Source organism: Thunnus maccoyii, chromosome 9 (genome assembly GCF_910596095.1).
Source record: "Thunnus maccoyii chromosome 9, fThuMac1.1, whole genome shotgun sequence".
NCBI lineage: Eukaryota > Metazoa > Chordata > Actinopteri > Scombriformes > Scombridae > Thunnus > Thunnus maccoyii.
In genome coordinates, this window is record NC_056541.1 from 1,311,083 (window position 1) to 1,331,012 (window position 19,930).

A 19,930-nucleotide genomic window follows, 5' to 3' on the forward strand; every position below is an offset into this window, starting at 1 on the left:
ACACTAACACACACACACTAACACACACTCACACACACACACACACACACACACACACACACACACACACACACACTGACACACACTAACACACACTAACACACACACACATGCATATCTACACACAAACACACACATATCTATAGACAAACACACACATTCACACACACACACACACATGCATATCTATACACAAACACACACACATGCAGGTAGACATGTTGTGTGTCTACAGAAACACGCAGACTGTGCAGGCAGGATGTTATATAACCTGCTGCTGTCAGGAGCAGATGGCGGAGTCAACACACACACACACACACACACACACACACACAACACACACACACACACACACACACACACACACACACACACACACACACACACACAATAAGATGAAAACAAAACAAGCAGGTAGTTATTATTCTAATGTGTAAAATCCATTCCATTAATTAACATATTTACATATATTCATTGTTTTATTACTATTACATTATACTATATATATATATATGATACTACGGAGTACACTATGCTATACTGTGGTTTACTGTACTACACAATACAACACTATACTCCGCTTTACCATTCAATTATTATACAATACCAAACTAAACTATACTATACACAGTTACTATGCCACACTATTAGTGGTAGTAGTATAATACTATACTATAATATCACTATACTGTATCATACTTTTATTATACATTTACTATGTTTGTTGTCCTACTACTACACTATGCTGAATGTTGTTCTATAACTACACTATACTATACTATACTGTTACTATAGTAGTGTAATACTATACTATACTACCACTATACTGTATTATACTACTTACTACTCATATTTGTTGTCCTGCTAGTACATTATGCTACATACTACACTATGGTATACTACAGTATACTATACAGCACTACACAACACTATACTACACTTCACTATTCAATCACTATATGGTATGAAACTAACCTGTACTACATACTGTTACTGTACTATACTATACTATACTATTACCATATGACACTACACTATATCATTCTACCATGCTTTATCACATTATACTGTTATACTATACTATACTACTGTATATACTATTACTACACGACACTTTGCTGACTTTTATTCTGTAACTATATTATACTAGGCTATACTATTACTATAGTAGTACTTTATTATACTATGCTGTTCTGAGCTATATTATATGTATTGCTATATTATGCTACACTAAATCATTTATATATCGGTTCTGCGAGTTGTTAGGATAATAAAACCACTTCACACCTGTTTCAGTTGACACTACTGTGTTGACCTGTAGATCTGATGGTCGTTTGGCGAGTTCTGTATGCATGAAACGTGCTGGGCCTAGTTGCTACACTATAGTATTTTACTACTATACAATACTAAAATACTATTAACTGTTACTGTACTATAGCATGCTTTATTACTGTATACCACTGTATACAATACTATACTGTACTATATACTGCAGTTATACTACACTATGCTAAGCTATCTTCTACAACTGTACTACACTAAGCTATACTATTGCTATAGTGGTAGTTTACTATACTATGCTATAGTGTTTAATTCTGTACTATACTATATTAAATTATTCTATTACTATATTATACAACACTATACCACTACACTATGATATACTATGATTGTACTATACTATTACTCTTCTATGCAATGCTATGCTATACGCCACACTTTATCCCACTATACTATACTATACTACGCTATACTATACTATGCTATGCTATGCTATGCTATACTATACTATACTAGACTAGACTAGACTAGACTAGACTAGACTATACTATATTGTGCTATACTATACTATACTATATAATACTGTACTATACTACACTATATTATGCTATACTATGCCATACTATACTATATTATGCTATACTATGCTATACTATACCATACTATACTATACTATATTATGCTATACTATACTCTACTATACTATACTATGCTATGCTATACTATACTATACCATACTATACTACACTATATTATGCTATATTATACTATACTATATTATACTATACTATACTATACTATACTATACTATACTATCCTATGCCATGCTATGCTATACTATACCATACAATACTATACTATATTACGCTATGCTATGCTATGCTATACTGTACTATACTATACTATACTATACTATGCTATGCTATACCATACTATACTATACTATATTATGCTATACTATACTATACTATACTATACTATGCTATGCTATACTATACTATACTATACTATATTATGCTATACTATACTATACTATACTATACTATGCTATGCTATACTATACTATACTATAGTATAGTATGCTATGCTATACTATACTATACTATACTATACTATACTATGCTATACTATACCATACTATACTATACTATGCTATACTATACCATACTATACTATGCTATACTATGCTATACTATACCATACTATACTATACTATATTATGCTGTACTATACCATACTATACTATACTATATTATGCTGTACTATACTATACTATACTATACTATACTATACTATACTATGCTATGCTATACTATACTATACTATATTATACTATATTATACTATACTATACTATACTATACTATGCTATGCTATACTATACTATACTATATTATACTATATTATACTATACTATACTATACTATACTATACTATACTATACCATACTATACTATACTATATTATGCTGTACTATACTATACTATACTATACTATACTATACTATACTATGCTATGCTATACTATACTATACTATACTATACTATGCTATACTATACTATGCTATACTATACCATACTATACTATACTATATTATGCTGTACTATACTATACTATACTATACTATACTATGCTATACTATACTATACTATACTATATTATACTATACTATACTATACTATACTATACTATACTATACTATGCTATACTATACCATACTATACTATACTATACTATGCTATACTATACCATACTATACTATACTATACTATACTATACTATACTATACTATACTATATTATATTATACTATACTATACTATACTATGCTATATTGTGCTAAACTATACTATGCTATACCACACTATACTATACTATATTATGCTATACTATACTATACTGGACAACAACATACTTTATGCTATATAGATTATTCTATTACTATATTATATTAAATATTATTACTATACTATCCTCCCATTATACTATGAAATACTGTACTATACTGTACTATGTATAGTATGTACAATATTCTACTTCTGTACTATGTTAAATATTATAACTATACTGTGCTATCCTATGTATTATACTGCACTGTTCTATCACTATACCATGATATGCTGTGTTATACTACACCATACTATACTACACTATTATATGTACTATACTAGCACTATATCACACTATACTTTATCATACTGCATAATACTGTATTTGTATAGTTGTGTGTGAACTGTAATGCTCTGTCCTCATGGCTCAAACACACACACACACACACACACACACACACACACACCTGTGGCGGCGAGGAGGGAGTGTAGCTGAGGTGTTGACGTGTCTCTCCTGCGTGTGTTAATGTGTGTGTTGCACCTATCGTATCATTTATTTTAGGATAGGAAAAGTGGTAGAGCAGAGCCCGAGCCCAAACTGAAAACCTCTTTTAGGTCCATCACTGCGACCTCCGACCTCAAACGCCGTAGGGCCTCCGGGGACGCCACGGTAAGGAGATGAAGACTCACCTACCCTCCTCCTCCTCCCTCCTGTCCTCCTCTCCTGCCTCCACCTCCACCTCCACCTCCACCTCCTCTCTTTGGTTCCATATCTCAGCTTCATCCTTCACCTTTCCTCTCCTCCTCTCAGTCAGCCTCTTCTGTTTTATCTTGTATTATTTTTGTGATGTTTTGTCATTTGTCTTCCTCTTCATCTCCTCTCCTCACTCCTCCTCTCCTCTCCACCCCTGTCATCCCCAGCTCCACCATCTCCTTGCTGACTGTCTGTCCATCGGCCATCTTTGCCTCCATCCGATCATCTGTCCCACAAAGACAGACGAAAGGACTCAGACCGAGCCGTGAAGACAGACACCGTGCGCTCAGTCAGGGTTCGTTTGGGGGGGTTTTTATTTTGTGGGTCGGCGTCAGGACTTTTATTTCTCACACCGTGTCGTCCTCTTGCAAAGGAGAAGTGAAGAGGGTCAGACTGTGTGGTCTCTCCTCTCTTGTGGACCTTTGTCCTCTCATCCCTTCCTCTCTGGCTCTCTGTCCTGTCCGGTGTGTTTTCCTCCTCCCTGTCCTCTCTCCTGTCACCTCTCTGTTTGTGTCCCTTCATCTCGCTGTCGACGCCTTCAAAACATCCCACAAGCCTTTTCCACAGTTTTAACGACCAGCTCTCGTCCGCCTGCAGGTCGGACCGGCTCCGACTCGTTCCCCTCCACTAACACTTTCTCTCATTTACAGCGTTCGCTTCCAGCCGACAGTTTTAGGAGCTGCTGAATTAGACCTGTCAGAGTCGATGATGTGTCGGGGAGTAAACGGCTTCTCCCTCATAATAAATGACTGTTGTTACAGCTCTGCTCGCCCCCACAGGCTTCTCTGTCAGCACTAATCATCGAGCTGTCATTTCTGATGCTCGGCTTTGTTAAAAATCAATAATTCCTGATCATTTTTGTCATCAGTGTTGATGGTTTTGACCCCTCTGCCGCCGGCTGCTTCACTTTTCCTTTTTCAGCCTCAGTTTGGAATAAAACAAAACCAGATGAACCTGCTTGGTGGCAAAAACGAGCTGCCCCCCCCCCCCCCCCCCCCTTCCCATGATAGTTAGAGATCAATCAATTACATTTAATAGAATAATAATAATAATCACCTGTAACGACATCCAGCAGTGACATCACAGTGTCCCTGAGTACACCTGTGCATCACTGCAGCCAGGTGAGACGTTAAACCACTGGAGAGTTTCAGAGAAGTTACTCTTTAAATGTTTTAAAACTAATATTTTAAAGTTATAATCCTTCAGATTTCAGTCCGGGTTGATTTGGTGACCCCTGTGGTTACCGTGGTAACAGCAGGCACGGTTTAAACACTACAGTCTTCGTTTTAATAAAGAATAAAGACACTGACGAACACATTGTGTTTCCTGTGGCTGCTTCACAATAAAAGCCACCCTGTGTTTCACTCTGTCTTTTAATGTGAAGCAGCAGCAGAAGGAAATGTTGTGTTAGCATTAGCAGTAAACTAATCCAGTCGTGATACAGCTGCAGAAGGAAATGTTGTGTTAGCATTAGCAGTAAACTAATCCAGTCGTGATACAGCTGCAGAAGGAAATGTTGTGTTAGCATTAGCAGTAAGCTAATCCAGTCGTGATACAGCTGCACAAGGAAATGTTGTGTTAGCATTAGCAGTAAGCTAATCCAGTCGTGATACAGCTGCAGAAGGAAATGTTGTGTTAGCATTAGCAGTAAGCTAATCCAGTCGTGATACAGCTGCAGGAGGAAATGTTGTGTTAGCATTAGCAGTGAGCTAATCCAGTCGTGATACAGCTGCAGAAGGAAATGTTGTGTTAGCATTAGCAGTGAGCTAATCCAGTCGTGATACAGCTGCACAAGGAAATGTTGTGTTAGCATTAGCAGTAAGCTAATCCAGTCGTGATACAGCTGCAGAAGGAAATGTTGTGTTAGCATTAGCAGTAAGCTAATCCAGTCGTGATACAGCTGCAGAGGAGTGAACAGTAGTAAGTGTGGATTAGACGCTGCGTCTGTCAGTCTGTAAATACTCCGAACACCAAAAACCTAAAATCTGAAGGATTAAAACTTTAACTCAACGCTTTTCTATAAAACGAGGCCTTAAAAGCTTAAATACAACTGCTGAAACTACTTGAAGCACCTTCATCATTTCAGTTTATATGATGCTTCTCTGGTGAATATTACCAAACAAATTAGCAGTAAATCAAATTATCACACAGATATCAGCACATATTGAACCTGCTGGGGCCTGATTAGTGAATAAATATCAGCTCGGAGCCAAACTCTGCCGTTGTCATATTCAGCTTGTGAAATCGTCTTTAAGAGCTTTAAGTTTCTAACAGCAGCTCTGAAATGTGCCAAATATTCTGTGATGAAGTTTTGTGTTTCTTTGTGTTTTAACTCCACAGCGGTTAGACATTTGGCATCCCTTCTCTCTGCAGAGATCCTGTTGTTTTATTCATGAAGGGGAATGAAAATGGTGCAGAGTGATCAGCTGTGTCTCTGCTGTTGTTTTATGTCCAAACATAGACTGATCACTCAAGTTATTGATTGGTAATTGATAAGGTGAGGAAGTGATGGGGGGGGGGGGGGCAGACTTGAACTCATTTCTCTTTGTGATCATCTCTCTTTATTTTCTATATGAGTGTTTTTTCTCTCAGTGGATTTGAATGGTGTCCAGACTACACACACACACACTACCTCTGTCCTCCTCTGCAAGCACGACCGACACACACACACACACACACACACACACACACACACACACACACACACACACACACATCCAGGGTTGAGAACTGAGTCACAACTCGATGATGATCATCAGAAACAGATCAGAGCAGATTGTTGTTTTAATATTTTAAATTTCATTTTATAAACAGAAACAAAAGATGAAAAACAAAGTGTTGATTACACAGAAAGGTCAGATATAAAGATTAGACTTGATTTTTGTTCTGTATCAGGTAAAAAATAATCATTCAAAAACTAAAAAAAACAGACTGAAGCTGCAACCAAACTGATCTTCAGTTTACTGTCACCTAGAGGAAAGAAACCAGAAAATATTCACATTTAAGAAGCTGAAATCAGAGAATTTTTGATTTTTATTTCTTACAAAAATGACTCAAAACAATTGATCAATTATCAAAATAGTAACTGATTGATTAATGAACTAATTGTTGCAGCTCTGCAACAGACGGTTTTTCTTTCCCTGAAACCAGAACTGCTTGAAGATCAAGTTTCTTTTTCACGTTTAAATGTTTCTGAAATATTAAAATTCTCAAATACCATAAAGTACCCAGACAGACATCTGGCTCCGTCTACTTCCTGGTATTTGAAGTTAGTTTGATATTTTTTGTTTAGTATTTATGAGAAGGACGTTCTGGTTCATGTTGAGTTTTTGTTGCCACAAACAGAAGAAGAAGAACAAAAATCGTCTTTTTTTTTTAGTTTTTGAGAACAAAAATCAGTTGTAAAACTTTTAAAGTTTATATCTGAATATTGAAACACTTTCTTTTTCATTTCTGTTTATAAAAGGAAACTTCAAACAACTGTTAGCATATTTATCTGTGCACAGAGCTAAGCTAACTGTTAGCTGGTGCAGAATGCTAACGCTAGCCAGTGAGCTAATTCCAGCCTGTTCAAAACTCATCCTTCACACATCAGACTGAACTTTACTGTGTCACAGATTTCATTTAAAATGGATTAAACTGATATATTAGTCAGTATTAATGACGCTCAGCACCAGTAAACAGTCTCACTGGTTAAACTGGAGCAGAGTCCAGTCTGTCTGCAGGACGCTTCGTGTTTCTAACGGAGGTTTGAATCAGAGCCAAGATGGCGGACAAACGTCTGCTGGGTTGATGAACAGCAGGACAGACTTCTTCTTCTTCTTCTTCTTCTCTCACTGAAGGTTTCAGAGCAGAGAGGCTCAAAAACAATCCACATTATGACCACATCTGTTTCCATGGCAACACCCAGGCGAGGGGGGGGGGGGGGGGGGCAGATTATCAAGTCAAACAGAGCAGAACAAAAACCAAACTGAGTTACTGACAACCAGCAGAAACCAGACGACGTCAGACAGACAGAGTTGAACCGACGACCTCGAGGCGACAGATGAAAGTTTAATGGCCGCCGTGGCGGCGCCGGCGGAGCGGAGCGTCTGCTCACACTACAGGACAGAAGATGATATTTAATTCAGCAGCAGCAGACTGAAACCTGAAGAACAAAAAGTTTCACCATCGACTGTAAAATAAATATAGACGGTGACGTCGCCCGCCGGTCGGTGAACCGCCGCTCTGAAGCCTCCAGTTTAGTGATTTCACCGTCGCCATCTTGGATATTTGAAGCCAAAAGTGACCATATTTGGACAAGAGGGCGGAGCTGACCATAGCGCTAGCTGCTAGCTTGGTTAGAATGGTGCATTTATAATCTATGGTTAACAGTGATAATGCTAATGCTAATGCTAATTTCCACTAGTGCAAAAGAGGCTTAAAACCATTAAAACTAAATAAACTGACCAGTCGACTCATTAGAGGATCTTCTAACGCAACCTAACGCTAACTGTTATGAACTGAAAATGGCTCCGCCTACACGTCACGGTTACGTTACCTAACCAACGTTGTCGCCGTGGTAGCGGCTTGTCAATCACAACGTAGCTACACACTAAAACATACGCTGCTTTACTGTCAAATTTAAATTAAACGGGACCATAATTTACTAAATGAACGTCAGGTTGTGTTGAAGAAGACTTGAAACTAGCGACTGAGACCATAAACTCATCAGGAAACAGTTTACTGAGGTGATAAATCCAGATACAATCAGACTGTGCAGCCGGTGGCGTCGCCCCCTGCTGGTCACCAGGAACAACGCAGCTTCCTGCTGGAGCTTCACTCTTCCAGTTTAAAGTCAGACTCCACACAAAATCATTGTTAGATTTATAAACCTTACTCTTATATGCTTATTTATTTTAAATCATAATGAATCAGTGACAGTCCTTCATTAATGAATCTACAGTGAGATTCTCCTGAATGTCGTCGCTCTAATTTATTAAATCTCTTATTTAATTTTTTATGTATTTAATTTAAAGAGTCTCTGTGCCGCAGTAACATGAATCTTAACATACAGTATGTTATAGTATCGTATAGTATCGTATAGTATATTATATTATATCATATCGTAACATATAGTATCATATCTCGTATCTTATCATATTTTATTATAACATATTGTAACATAATGTATCAGATCAGATTCTAACTGAGTCAACTGGACGTTTAGATTCATCAGGATGTTTTTATTTCTCATCAAACTGTTTTGTTTTTTTTCAAATTATTTTCAGATGAATTTCTAAAACTCTGAACTTTTATCATAAAACAGTTCAGGAACCTTCAGGAGACATCAAACATAAATAATAAAATAAATAAAATATAAACTCTGGTGCAGAGATATTTACTCACATATGCAGCTTCTACACATACATATTATATCAGTTTATACAGACATGTACATGCATACGTTAGTATGTTTAAATATAAATACATGAACATGCAAACACGTCTTCATATATTATTTACAGAGAAGCTCAGATCAGAAAATCCTGTTTTTACTTTCAATGTTAAAATAAATGTTGAAGTTTTTATTCAACCAGTAAGACGCTGACGGTCGACGTTCAGACGTTCACTAATCCGTGTTTCTGATCACCAGGAAGAGCACCATCTGCATTTATTTTGAAAATTGATGAATCGTTTCAGTCGTTTTTCCTGTTTCCAGATTCTCAGATGTGACGTTTCTGTTTTTCTTTGTAGTATATGTCAGAATCAAACATCACGGCGGCAATTTCTTCACTTTTTTCTCAACATTTTCTAATATTTCAAAGATAAATTTAGTTGGCAGATTAATCAATAATGTAAATAATCGTTTATTATCCTTTATTTCCAGCTCCGTCTCCTAGAAGAACTGCAACATCGTGAGTTTTACTAGAAATGTAACGCTGCTAAATCAACACAATGAGAAAATGTTAATTAACATATTTTGGCAAAAATGTTGAAAGTTTGAGTGAAAATCCAAAATCTGTGATGTTGCAGTAAAACATCAGCTGGTAGAAACATCTGGAGCAAACGACAACAACAGGAAACCTTCTAAATAAAAGCATCTCAGTTTAACTGGCAGTCAGGCGTTTATCGTCTTCATAAACACTGAATAATTAACCAGGTTTTTCCTGATGTGGACATTCTATTGTAAATAAATGTAAATACTGTAAATACTGTAAATACTGCGTTGTGTGAAGGTCGTTTCAAGGAGACACAAACGAACACAAATCATTTATATTCTCTCTGATGTCGACTCTGATCTGCAGCTGCAACACGAAACACATTTAATCACATTTATTTTAGCTGATCCGTTAAAATATGTAATATCACATGCATGATTATCAGGATTAAGATTATTCTTTAACTGTTATCCTCCTACATGAAGATTTAAATACTTTAATACTTTATTTATACGTCATGTTGCTGTTTCCCTCCTCTGTTACTCCTCCTGACATTTCCTCCATATTTGACACCTGACAGGATCTTAACTGATCTATAAGTAACTGATGATGAAGTTACACTAGTGGTCGGCTCAAGGCTAAATATCCCAGAATGCATTTTTGTTAATATGTCACTTCTCAATTCAATTCAGTTTTATTTATAAAGCACCAAATCCCAACAGAAGTCATCTCACATCCCTTTAACAGGAAGAACTCCAGGTGGCGCCATCTGCCTCGAGAAAAAGGAGGGAGACACAGAGAAGCAAAATAACAATAATAATAACAATAATAATAACAATAATAATAACAGCAATAACAGCAGGAGAAGGTGAAATCCCTGCAGCCACAAGTTTATTAACTTTAATATATTTCTCAGGTGATATCGGATCAGCTGCTGACTGTAACTTACTGTCAGTCAAACACATGATCAGTGTCATTTACACTCATCACTGATCATTAACTTGATAACTGCTGCATTTAATCTATTTTTCAGGTTGTGAGGAAGTGAAATAATATATAAAACATATTTATTTAATAAAGCCTAAATCTATCTGTTGTTATGATACAAAACCAATAACAGCATCATGTAGTGCACAGCCTGATGTCTGGTGAACAGTTCTGCACAAGTAAATCAACTAAAACTCACATCAAAACAAACACGGTTTCATACTGGGTCCACAGGAACCAGGGTTTGATCTGGTCCAGGTCTAAAAAAAACCTCCTGAGACAAATTTATAATTTTATAAACAAAAACAACATGTGACAGCAGGTAGAAACAGACGCCGCCATCTTGGCTCTGAGGTCGACTTCGCTGTGCGTGTGTGCGTGTGTGTGTGTGCGTGTGTGCGTGTGTGTGTGTGTGTGTGTGTGTGTGTGTGTGCGTGCGTGCGCGTGTGTGCGTGTGTGATGAAGATGAACGTGTTAACATGTGTGTCTCCTTTGCTTCCTCTCTCTCTCTCTCTCTTTTCTTTTTTTTGTCCCTCTCCCTGTAGCCGTACCCGACTGACATCACCGGCCAGCTCAACCTATCAGATCCCTCCGTCAGCACCGTGGTCTGAGAGCGAGCGAGAGAGAGAGAGAGAGTCACTGCTGCTGCTGAGCCACACACACACACACACACACACACACACACACACACACACACACACACACACACACACACACAGATGAACAGACTGAGCTTCCTCTGAGACAGGAAGCAGAATACGATGGCATCAGGACTTTTGGATGGCGTCACACTGTGCCAACACACACACACACACACACACACACACACACCATCTGTTATCCCAAACCCCTCCACCAACTACACACACACACACACACACACACACACACACACACTCGCCTTGCTCTGCTTGTAGCCGTCAGCCTCGTCCAATCAGAGGGTTTTATTTGATGTGTGTGATGTTGTACAGTTTGTCCTGTTTCCTGTTCGTCACTTCGATCGATCGCACTGACTCATTGATCCTCCAGATCAGTTTTTAGAAAAAGACGACGACGCCTTCGACGACGAGGTCATGAAATCCAACACAGACGTTTCCTTGACGATCAGAAACCTGATCAGTGATCAAAGTGTTCGGGGGAGGAGGAGGAGGGTCGAGTCTCTGGGACAGGAAGTGTTTTTAAAAACGTTCCTGAACGCAGAGCCACAGGAGTCTCCTAACTGAACCCGACTGTAGGGGTCCGTCAGGGCGAGTCGCCGCCGAGGCTCATGGGAAGTGTAGTAGATTTGTCATGAAGGAACCCGACAGCAGCGGATCAACGTTCCAGGAGACTGTTGTGGTTCTGTGTTTAGGATTTTATTTCAACAGTTTAAACAGGAAGTAATGCAAACAGCAAAATAAGAGCATCAATAAATACTAAAGAGAGAGAAAAGAGGGAGTTATACGATATATATCTGTTTTATATTCTGGCTTCCTTAAATATTTAAAGAAAAGTTTTTAAATGGTCACAGTAAAAAAAAACACATTAAAAGCTTTTATTTATTTATAGTTTGAAGGTTTTCTGGTTTTAATGTGAAACAGATTTGGCGTCTTTAAAAGCTTTTATTAACGTAAAATACATAGAAAACACACAGAATATATATTAATGTAAAAACATCAAACTTAATATTCGACTGTAGAAAATCAGGTTTACAAATAAAATGTGTATTTACACACACACACACACACATACACACACACACATACACACACACACACACACACACACACACACACACACACACACACATACACACACACACATACACACACACACACACACACACACACACACACACACACACACACATATATATATATATATAAATACAAAATGAAGTTCTGTTGGTTTTGGAGGTAAATAAAAATAGATATTTTGTTTTCTTATTTTCACAATAATCTTTATTTTGAATTTATATAACGACACATTTGTTTTGACCAAAAGAGGAAAACGTTGTTGTTGATGTCTAATAATATATATTGTCTATTGATAATATATATTGTCCAGATTCCCTCCACAAACCAATCAATCAATTTTAACTAAACACCAAAACAACTCAACAGATTTGAACTGTTGAGTTTGTTTCTCTACATGAAAAACTGGAACAAGAATATAACAGGAAGTCATTTATGAGTCGTCTCCCTTCAACTTGTTAAATCTTGTTAAATAACAGATGAGTATTAAACGTCCACTTCTATCTTCTAAATGAAACCATTTACAGAAGAAGAAAAATACTTCCTGATCCAGAGGCTCCACCCACTGTCCCCCCCCCCCACCTGACAGTCCCAGGGCATGATGGGAAACGTAGTCACTGCTCCACCTCCACTGTGTCTCTGCTGATGATGTCATTAGATCTGCATGATGTCAGTCTCTGTCTACCTCCACGACACTGTAAACTCCAACCTGCCAATCAACAGAAACTGATGTCCAGTGAAAACCTCCTGACTCCTCACAGGCCTGTCCACGCAGGCCCGCTGGAGTTAGGAGGTTTTCACGCTGCAGAAGCGATGTACAGTAGGTGCTGTCCGTAAAGTTAAACGTGTCATTACGAACACGGATCGTTCTGTGAAAAACACGCGTGTGTGCAGGAAACATACGAGAGCCTCACTGAGAACAAGAACGACTCCAACTGAGAAATCTCATTTCAAAGAACCAGAAAAGTCTTTTAATGTTTCCTTTAAATTAAATTAAATGATCCTGCTGATTGTTTTAAGACATAATCCATCAGTTTGCAGATTGATTTCCCTCCTTAAACGAGAAAAATCAGCCTGCAGAGACTTGAAACAGTCGATGTTTATTAGCCTTTAGCTTTCGGTCAAATATCAGCTACGATCACACGATAAAGCAGTTTAAAGATGAAAATGTTTGGAGCTGATTGGTTTATTTGCAGACAGTCACATTTAAAAGAGCAGCACAGTGACAGAAAAACTAAAACAACGTCATTAATTAGGGAAAAAAATCAACACGGCTAATGTTCAGATAGCAAACTGAGGCCAGCAAGGCTACTAAAGCTAAAGCTAAAGCTAAAGCTAGCTAGTCGTCCTGTTTCCATCGAGATAATTCTGTTTTTGAACATTCATTAGATCAACGCGACTTATGCTAATAATGAACTACAGAGATAACAGGATTGCTAAACGCTAGCTGTAGTTGTCTTTTTTAGTGTTTGTTTGCTTTTTCAGACACGTCTGTGTCATGAGTCATAATCTGAATGTTGATCCAGACAAGGAAATATGACTCAGCAGAAAATAGCTAAATCATAATTATATGACTTTATTATCTCTTTGTCCCTTAAATTAAACAAACACAGCTAATGTGCCAGCCAAGGCTAACCATAGTTGTATATTCTATTTATTTATTTATTTATTGGTTTATTTATGAGGGACAGCAAACATTAATAAACATCACTGTAAATGTGCCAAGAAGCTGTTTTTCAAAGTTGTTTATAAGATTAGATCATAAGATTTAAAATTGCAGCATTTTTATCATTTATAAGAATGCTGAAAAATAATAATAAGAATGTTAGTAAAGAATATCATACGAGACGTTACACTACATGGTCAGGTATTATGTAAAACACATTTTTGAACATTTATGATATCAACATGCGTAGTGATAATGCTAATATGCTAGCTAAAGCTAACTGTAGTCATCCTATTCCTAAACCGAAACGTACAGCGCTAACAGGGCTCTCAACATTTAGACAAACACAGCTATCGCTAATGCTAACGTACCAAATAAAGTGTAACGCTTTGTTTAACTATGTAGAACAGACTTTAACTAACGTTTGGCCTCAATATTTGTTAGCTTAATTTAGCTTATTCAGGCTAACTGCAGTCAACCTTTCGCTAAACTAAAGTAAAACAGGGTTTATGAACAAGACCAACACAGCTAATGCTAATCCTGTGTAGCAGATAAGTCTAACAAGCTAATTGTTTGTATAATCTGCAGTGATAACTATTCAGAGACAATCATGGCTAATGCTAATGTACCAGATAACTACACTGATAACAGGGCTGATGCTAGTTACCAAGTACCAGATAACGCTAAATGTAAATGTTTCCCATCCCTGATTTACAATAAAGAGAGGAGCTAATGCTAATGCTAATGTACTAGCTAATGTTAGTTGTTCTGTTTCCGTATCTAAACTTCAGCAACTCTCGCTTGTATATATCAGGGTTAGGATTGTGATTAACAATTATTTTATTGATTATCAATTAATCCAGTGATTATGTTATTGATTAATTAATAAAATGTCATTAAGTAATGAAAAATGTCACAATTTCCCAAAGTGACATCTTCAAGTTGCTTGTTTTGTCCAAAACCAAAGATTTAATTTACATTTAATTTACAATCCTTGAAGACTAAAAAAAAAATGAAATATTCACATTTTTTGGAATTAATGCTCAAGAAATACTGAATAATTTTCTGTTGATTCACTAATTCATTAATCTACTAATTGTTTTGAATTGTTTTACTAAACATGTTAGTTAATATTTTATTTCATTTGAAAAGATGTGAATAAAGAACCTTTTTTTAAAGGGGTATTTAAGTTTTACCCTTTTTAATATTCAGTTGATCATGTTGTACTATTTGTTTTCATCTTAGTCTCTATAAATTAAGCAATAATAATAATAATAATAATAATAATAATCATAATAAGTAACCTGATCCTGAAACATTTAAACCGACACATTATAGACTTCATGTATTTCCTGTGTAAATCACTTCAAGAGCAGCTATAAATAAATAAACTGTTGTAGATTTTGTGAATCTTTTGTTTTCAGAAGTGAAATGATCAATAAGATCAATATTATTGATACATGTAGTGATAGATAGATGGTGCTGCATCACAGTGATGCGGTGAGAAAGAATCAAACACCTGAGAAATGAATTATTAAATTAAACTTTTATTTTGAAATTTAGGGGGTTTTTTTCTCTCTGTTGTTTGTTTCTCTGAACACAGCAGAGACTCCCCACAGATCAGGTGACCTTTGACCTTCCTGTCTCACAGGTCGGAGAGTTTTTCTGTTTATCGGAGCGTTTTATTCCTCATCTTCATCGTCGTCATCATCATGTTATTTCCAGTGTAAAACTTCCTGCGTCTGACCCGACGTTACCTGTGCAGCTTTCGTCAGGTGAAGGTCTGAGCGGGTGAATCCAGTTCTGCTGATGAACAAATGTTGACTTTAGAAGCTGCGCTGATAACAATCAGAGTTTAGAAAACAGGAGGCGGATTATTGATCCTGTCTTGTTCTCAGTGACGCTCACATGTTCACACGTGTTCACACTGACGCTGTTTTACAGGTGAGCTGCACCAGCGAGGATTCACTTCTTACACGTTTTTTATTTCATAACGAGTACAGAGAGAAACACACAGACAAGAACTGAACCAAAGTTTAACTGGTTTATAAAAGAGGAAATCTGTTTGTTCAGGAAACTTCACTGACTCACTAGAAGAGCTGAAATCTGACTGTTGGCTGAACAATAAGCTTTATTTGTTTCATACACAATGATTCAGCATCTAAAACATTTATATTGTTTAGTTTAAAACATTTACTCTTTGTGATTTATGTGTTTTTAATTTCCAACGTGACTCACAGACACTTAAACGCACCTCGTTAGAGATCCGGATGGAAAGTTGTTAGTTCCCTTCACATGTGATTAAACTGGAAACATGATGCTTCTGAATCAACATAACGAGGAAAAATGTTGTTAATTAACATATTTGACAAGTTGATAAAATGTTGATACTGAACGTTTGAGTGAAAATTTAAAAATATGTGAAATATGTTGCAGTAAAACATCGGTAGTATGAAAGTGTTTATTTACAGGAAGCAACATGATTGACATGAGATGAACATGAGCATCACATCATCTGACGTTATAAAGCTCCAATCAGGTTTGAACATGATGTCGTTTAATAAATAGAAACAAATAGACCACAAATTAATTAATATTAAATATTTCTGTCCTGCAGTTATTGTTATTTATTTATTGTATTTATATAATAAGACAAAACCATTGATGGAGTCATTTTTACTCTTTTTGTTGATTTACATATTTATTATTATTATTATTACACACGTTTTTTTTTTAAATGTTCAGCAATTTGAAGCTTTAACAAAATTATGATCAATAAATCTTTTTTTTTTGAATGGATCCTTGCTCGTGCAGCTCACCCTGCAGGTTATATTGTGATGTCATACGGTGACATCATGTTGTGATGTCATACTTTCTCTTTTTTTTGTAACTTTTTTTTTTAAGTCTTTGTTTCACTGATTCTTCCTGTTTGAAGACGTTTGTTTTTTTTCCTGCTGTTGTACAGATGATGATGATGATGATGATGATGATGATGCTGTTTGTATTTAATCTATAATCGATAATGTGAGTCTATCTGAGTTTGTCTCAGATGAACACGTGAAGCTCTGCAGTCAAACCGCCGTCGTGTATTTACCGCCACGCGGGACGAAGACGTGACGTCAAACACAGAAACTGTAGAAGAAGAAGAAGAAGCGTCGTCCTGCGTCTGAGCGGCTGTTTGTTTACTGCCGGAGCTGCTTCATCACTCTCAGCTAAATAAACGTCTTTTTACCACCAAGAAAGAAGGAAAACATGAACATCCTGACGTGTAACTGTCGAGTCTTTGGGACGTTAAAGTGCTTTTAGTGTCATTTGGTGCAGATTTTAGGGAAAACAGAGACTTTGTGTTTGATTTATACTCTTTGGATTATTTAGTGCCACTTAATGCTAAGCTAGCGTAGCACAGCGCAGTGGTTCCCAACCTTTTTGCTCGTGACTCATTAATGTGAAGCCATATTTATCTCCATCACAGGTCAAACTCTTGTATTTCACCAGAAAAACAAACATTTATTTATCTTGTTTCTTGCTCTAAAATTCTCCTTGTCGTGACCCGTCCAGGGGTCCCGACCCTCAGATTGGGAACCACTGAGCGAATCAGCTGAACGTGCAGAAATGTGAATTTTGTCTAAAGACAAATATATATGAAGAATAAATTTTCCTGTAATAAATGAATAAATATTAACAGTTTAATCAACTCTGTCGCTTTATTTCATAATAATAATAATAATAATAATAATAATAATAATAATAATAATAATAATAATAATAATAATAATAAGATTCTCAGTGTTTGTTCACATGACACTAATACTGGATGCTGATTGGCTACAGACTGGTTGTGATGTCATAAATCCTGCAGCAGGTGCGTCCAGCTGTTAGACTTTCAGAACTAAATCTGCACAGAGAAGAAGAACACTTTTCTGGAGCTTTCGATCATATCGCATGATCTTCCTCAGCAAACAGAGTCGCAGATGTTTGTTTGTTTGTTTGTTTGTTTGTTTGTTTTGAAGATGTTCTATCAGCTTTTGAGCCAACGTGGATGATCTATAAAGCGCTCCATCTACATCTTCTGAGGAAGATCATGGGATATGATGGAAAGCTCAGGAACAGCTACACCTTGAGGTTGAAATTCTGTCATAAAATTAAACGATTAGGACTCAATAAAAGTCAAATATGAGACGGTGAAGATCAAACCGAGCGATCAACACCAGTGGAAAAACAGTAAGTGCTAAATGGCTCAGTTGGTTTTAATGTTTTTAGCTTCAAATCAACTTGTTTGAAGAATTTCCATCATTTGTCTTGATTCCAGAGCAGAAATCTGCTGTTTCATCTCATTTTAAGAAACTAACTGACTGATTTCTGTAAAAATCTTCAAACAAGTTGATTTTTATGCAAAAAAAAACAAAAAAACATCTTAAAGTTTCATTCTTGAGTTTTATTTGTTTCTGAATTTGTTTTGTTTCTTTAACTTAATAAAATGACACGTTTAGGACTCAATGAGAGAAGAAGACGACGTGTTAATGTTACAGATGAACTGGAGTCACAGCAGAGGATTGTGGGTGTTGTAGTCTGTCGGGGGGGGGGGGGGGGGTGACTGTTGTTGACTCTCAGTCCGAAGGTCGCAGCAGCAGCTGCAGCTGGCCGAGGACGTGACGGAGGACAGGACGTCCACTCATCCTCCCGCTGCATACTGATCACTGATTGGATCAATAACTAACCGATCAGAGACGCAGGCGTCTGTCAGGCAGCATAAGTGTCTCTGAGCTGGATGTGATGACTGTGATCAATGAAAAGCTTCATGTCAGCACTGAGGAGCAGCTGATCCGCTACCTGATCGGTTATTGATCCTGATTTCAACTCCTCTGAGCAGCTCGTTCAAAGTTTCTCCATCACAGAAGAAGAAAAGCAAGAAAGAAACCAACGAAGAAGAGCTCTGAGGTGAGTCAGACTTTTATCAGTTTACTAAAGTCCACTTACTGACTTTTAAAAGCTTTCAGCTGCTTCTTCTTCTGATGTTTGTTTATCAGGTGAAAATCTTCATATTTATCATCAATAATCAACTTCAGCTACAGTTTATTTAAAGTGAGTCTCTGAACACACACACAGGTGATCCTGTGATATAACAGCAGGGCCGGGGTCAAAGGTCATGTCAGTGGAACATTGTTGAGTTCATGGGGAGAAACCAGAACTCCCAGTGAGCAGCAGGAGTTTATGGAGGATCAGTGTGATAACCAGCATCAAGACGACGTAAAGGTCACGATGAGTTCACGCAGTCATCAGGCGGGAAATATAAAACCTGACAGACGTCGTTATACGATCTTCACGCCGCCGTCGCTGGTCGGTCAGAGAGAAGCTCGTTACAGTCGTCGATTCTGGACGTTATGAAGCATAAAGAAGGATTTTTGTGTCTGAACTGGATAAAATGAATCAAATACTCCGATTCTTACCTGTGTTTAAGATTAATGGAAGAATCTGTGATCAGTGATCAGTTAAAAGTAGGAAGTTATTGATCATCCAGTGATGATCATCACTGACTGACAGCAGGAATCAGTTCTGTTGTGTTTTTAAAACATAACAGCAAGTGAACACAGAACAAGAGAACTGATCCATAATAATAATTAATAATAATAATCACTCTATGTAGAGTTAATAAATGGTTTATAACTCACTATAATGCAGCTGTCAGCAGATATAAGTGTTTATTAATGTGTTAGTATTAATCCTCCTGTAGACACAGACGTGTTTGCTGCTGTATAAACAC

The 19,930-nt window shown here is 36.9% G+C and overlaps 1 protein-coding gene across 5 annotated transcripts in view; it reads left to right on the forward strand.

Annotated features, from left to right (window-relative positions):
* grin1b (glutamate receptor, ionotropic, N-methyl D-aspartate 1b) overlaps positions 1-11,639 on the forward strand; it is a 65,724-nt gene extending 54,085 nt beyond the window's left edge. For 3 of the 5 annotated variants that reach the window (XM_042420230.1, XM_042420234.1, XM_042420235.1), the window contains 3 exons: positions 3,671-3,778; positions 4,030-4,157; positions 11,316-11,400. In XM_042420230.1, coding sequence (XP_042276164.1) covers positions 3,671-3,778; positions 4,030-4,131 — 210 coding nt within the window. In that variant the 3' untranslated portion in view covers positions 4,132-4,157; positions 11,316-11,400. Of the gene's footprint in view, positions 1-3,670; positions 3,779-4,029; positions 4,158-11,315 lie in introns of all 5 variants that reach the window. The other 2 variants (XM_042420231.1, XM_042420232.1) reach the window with 2 other exon arrangements.
* The last annotated feature ends 8,291 nt before the right edge of the window (positions 11,640-19,930 follow it).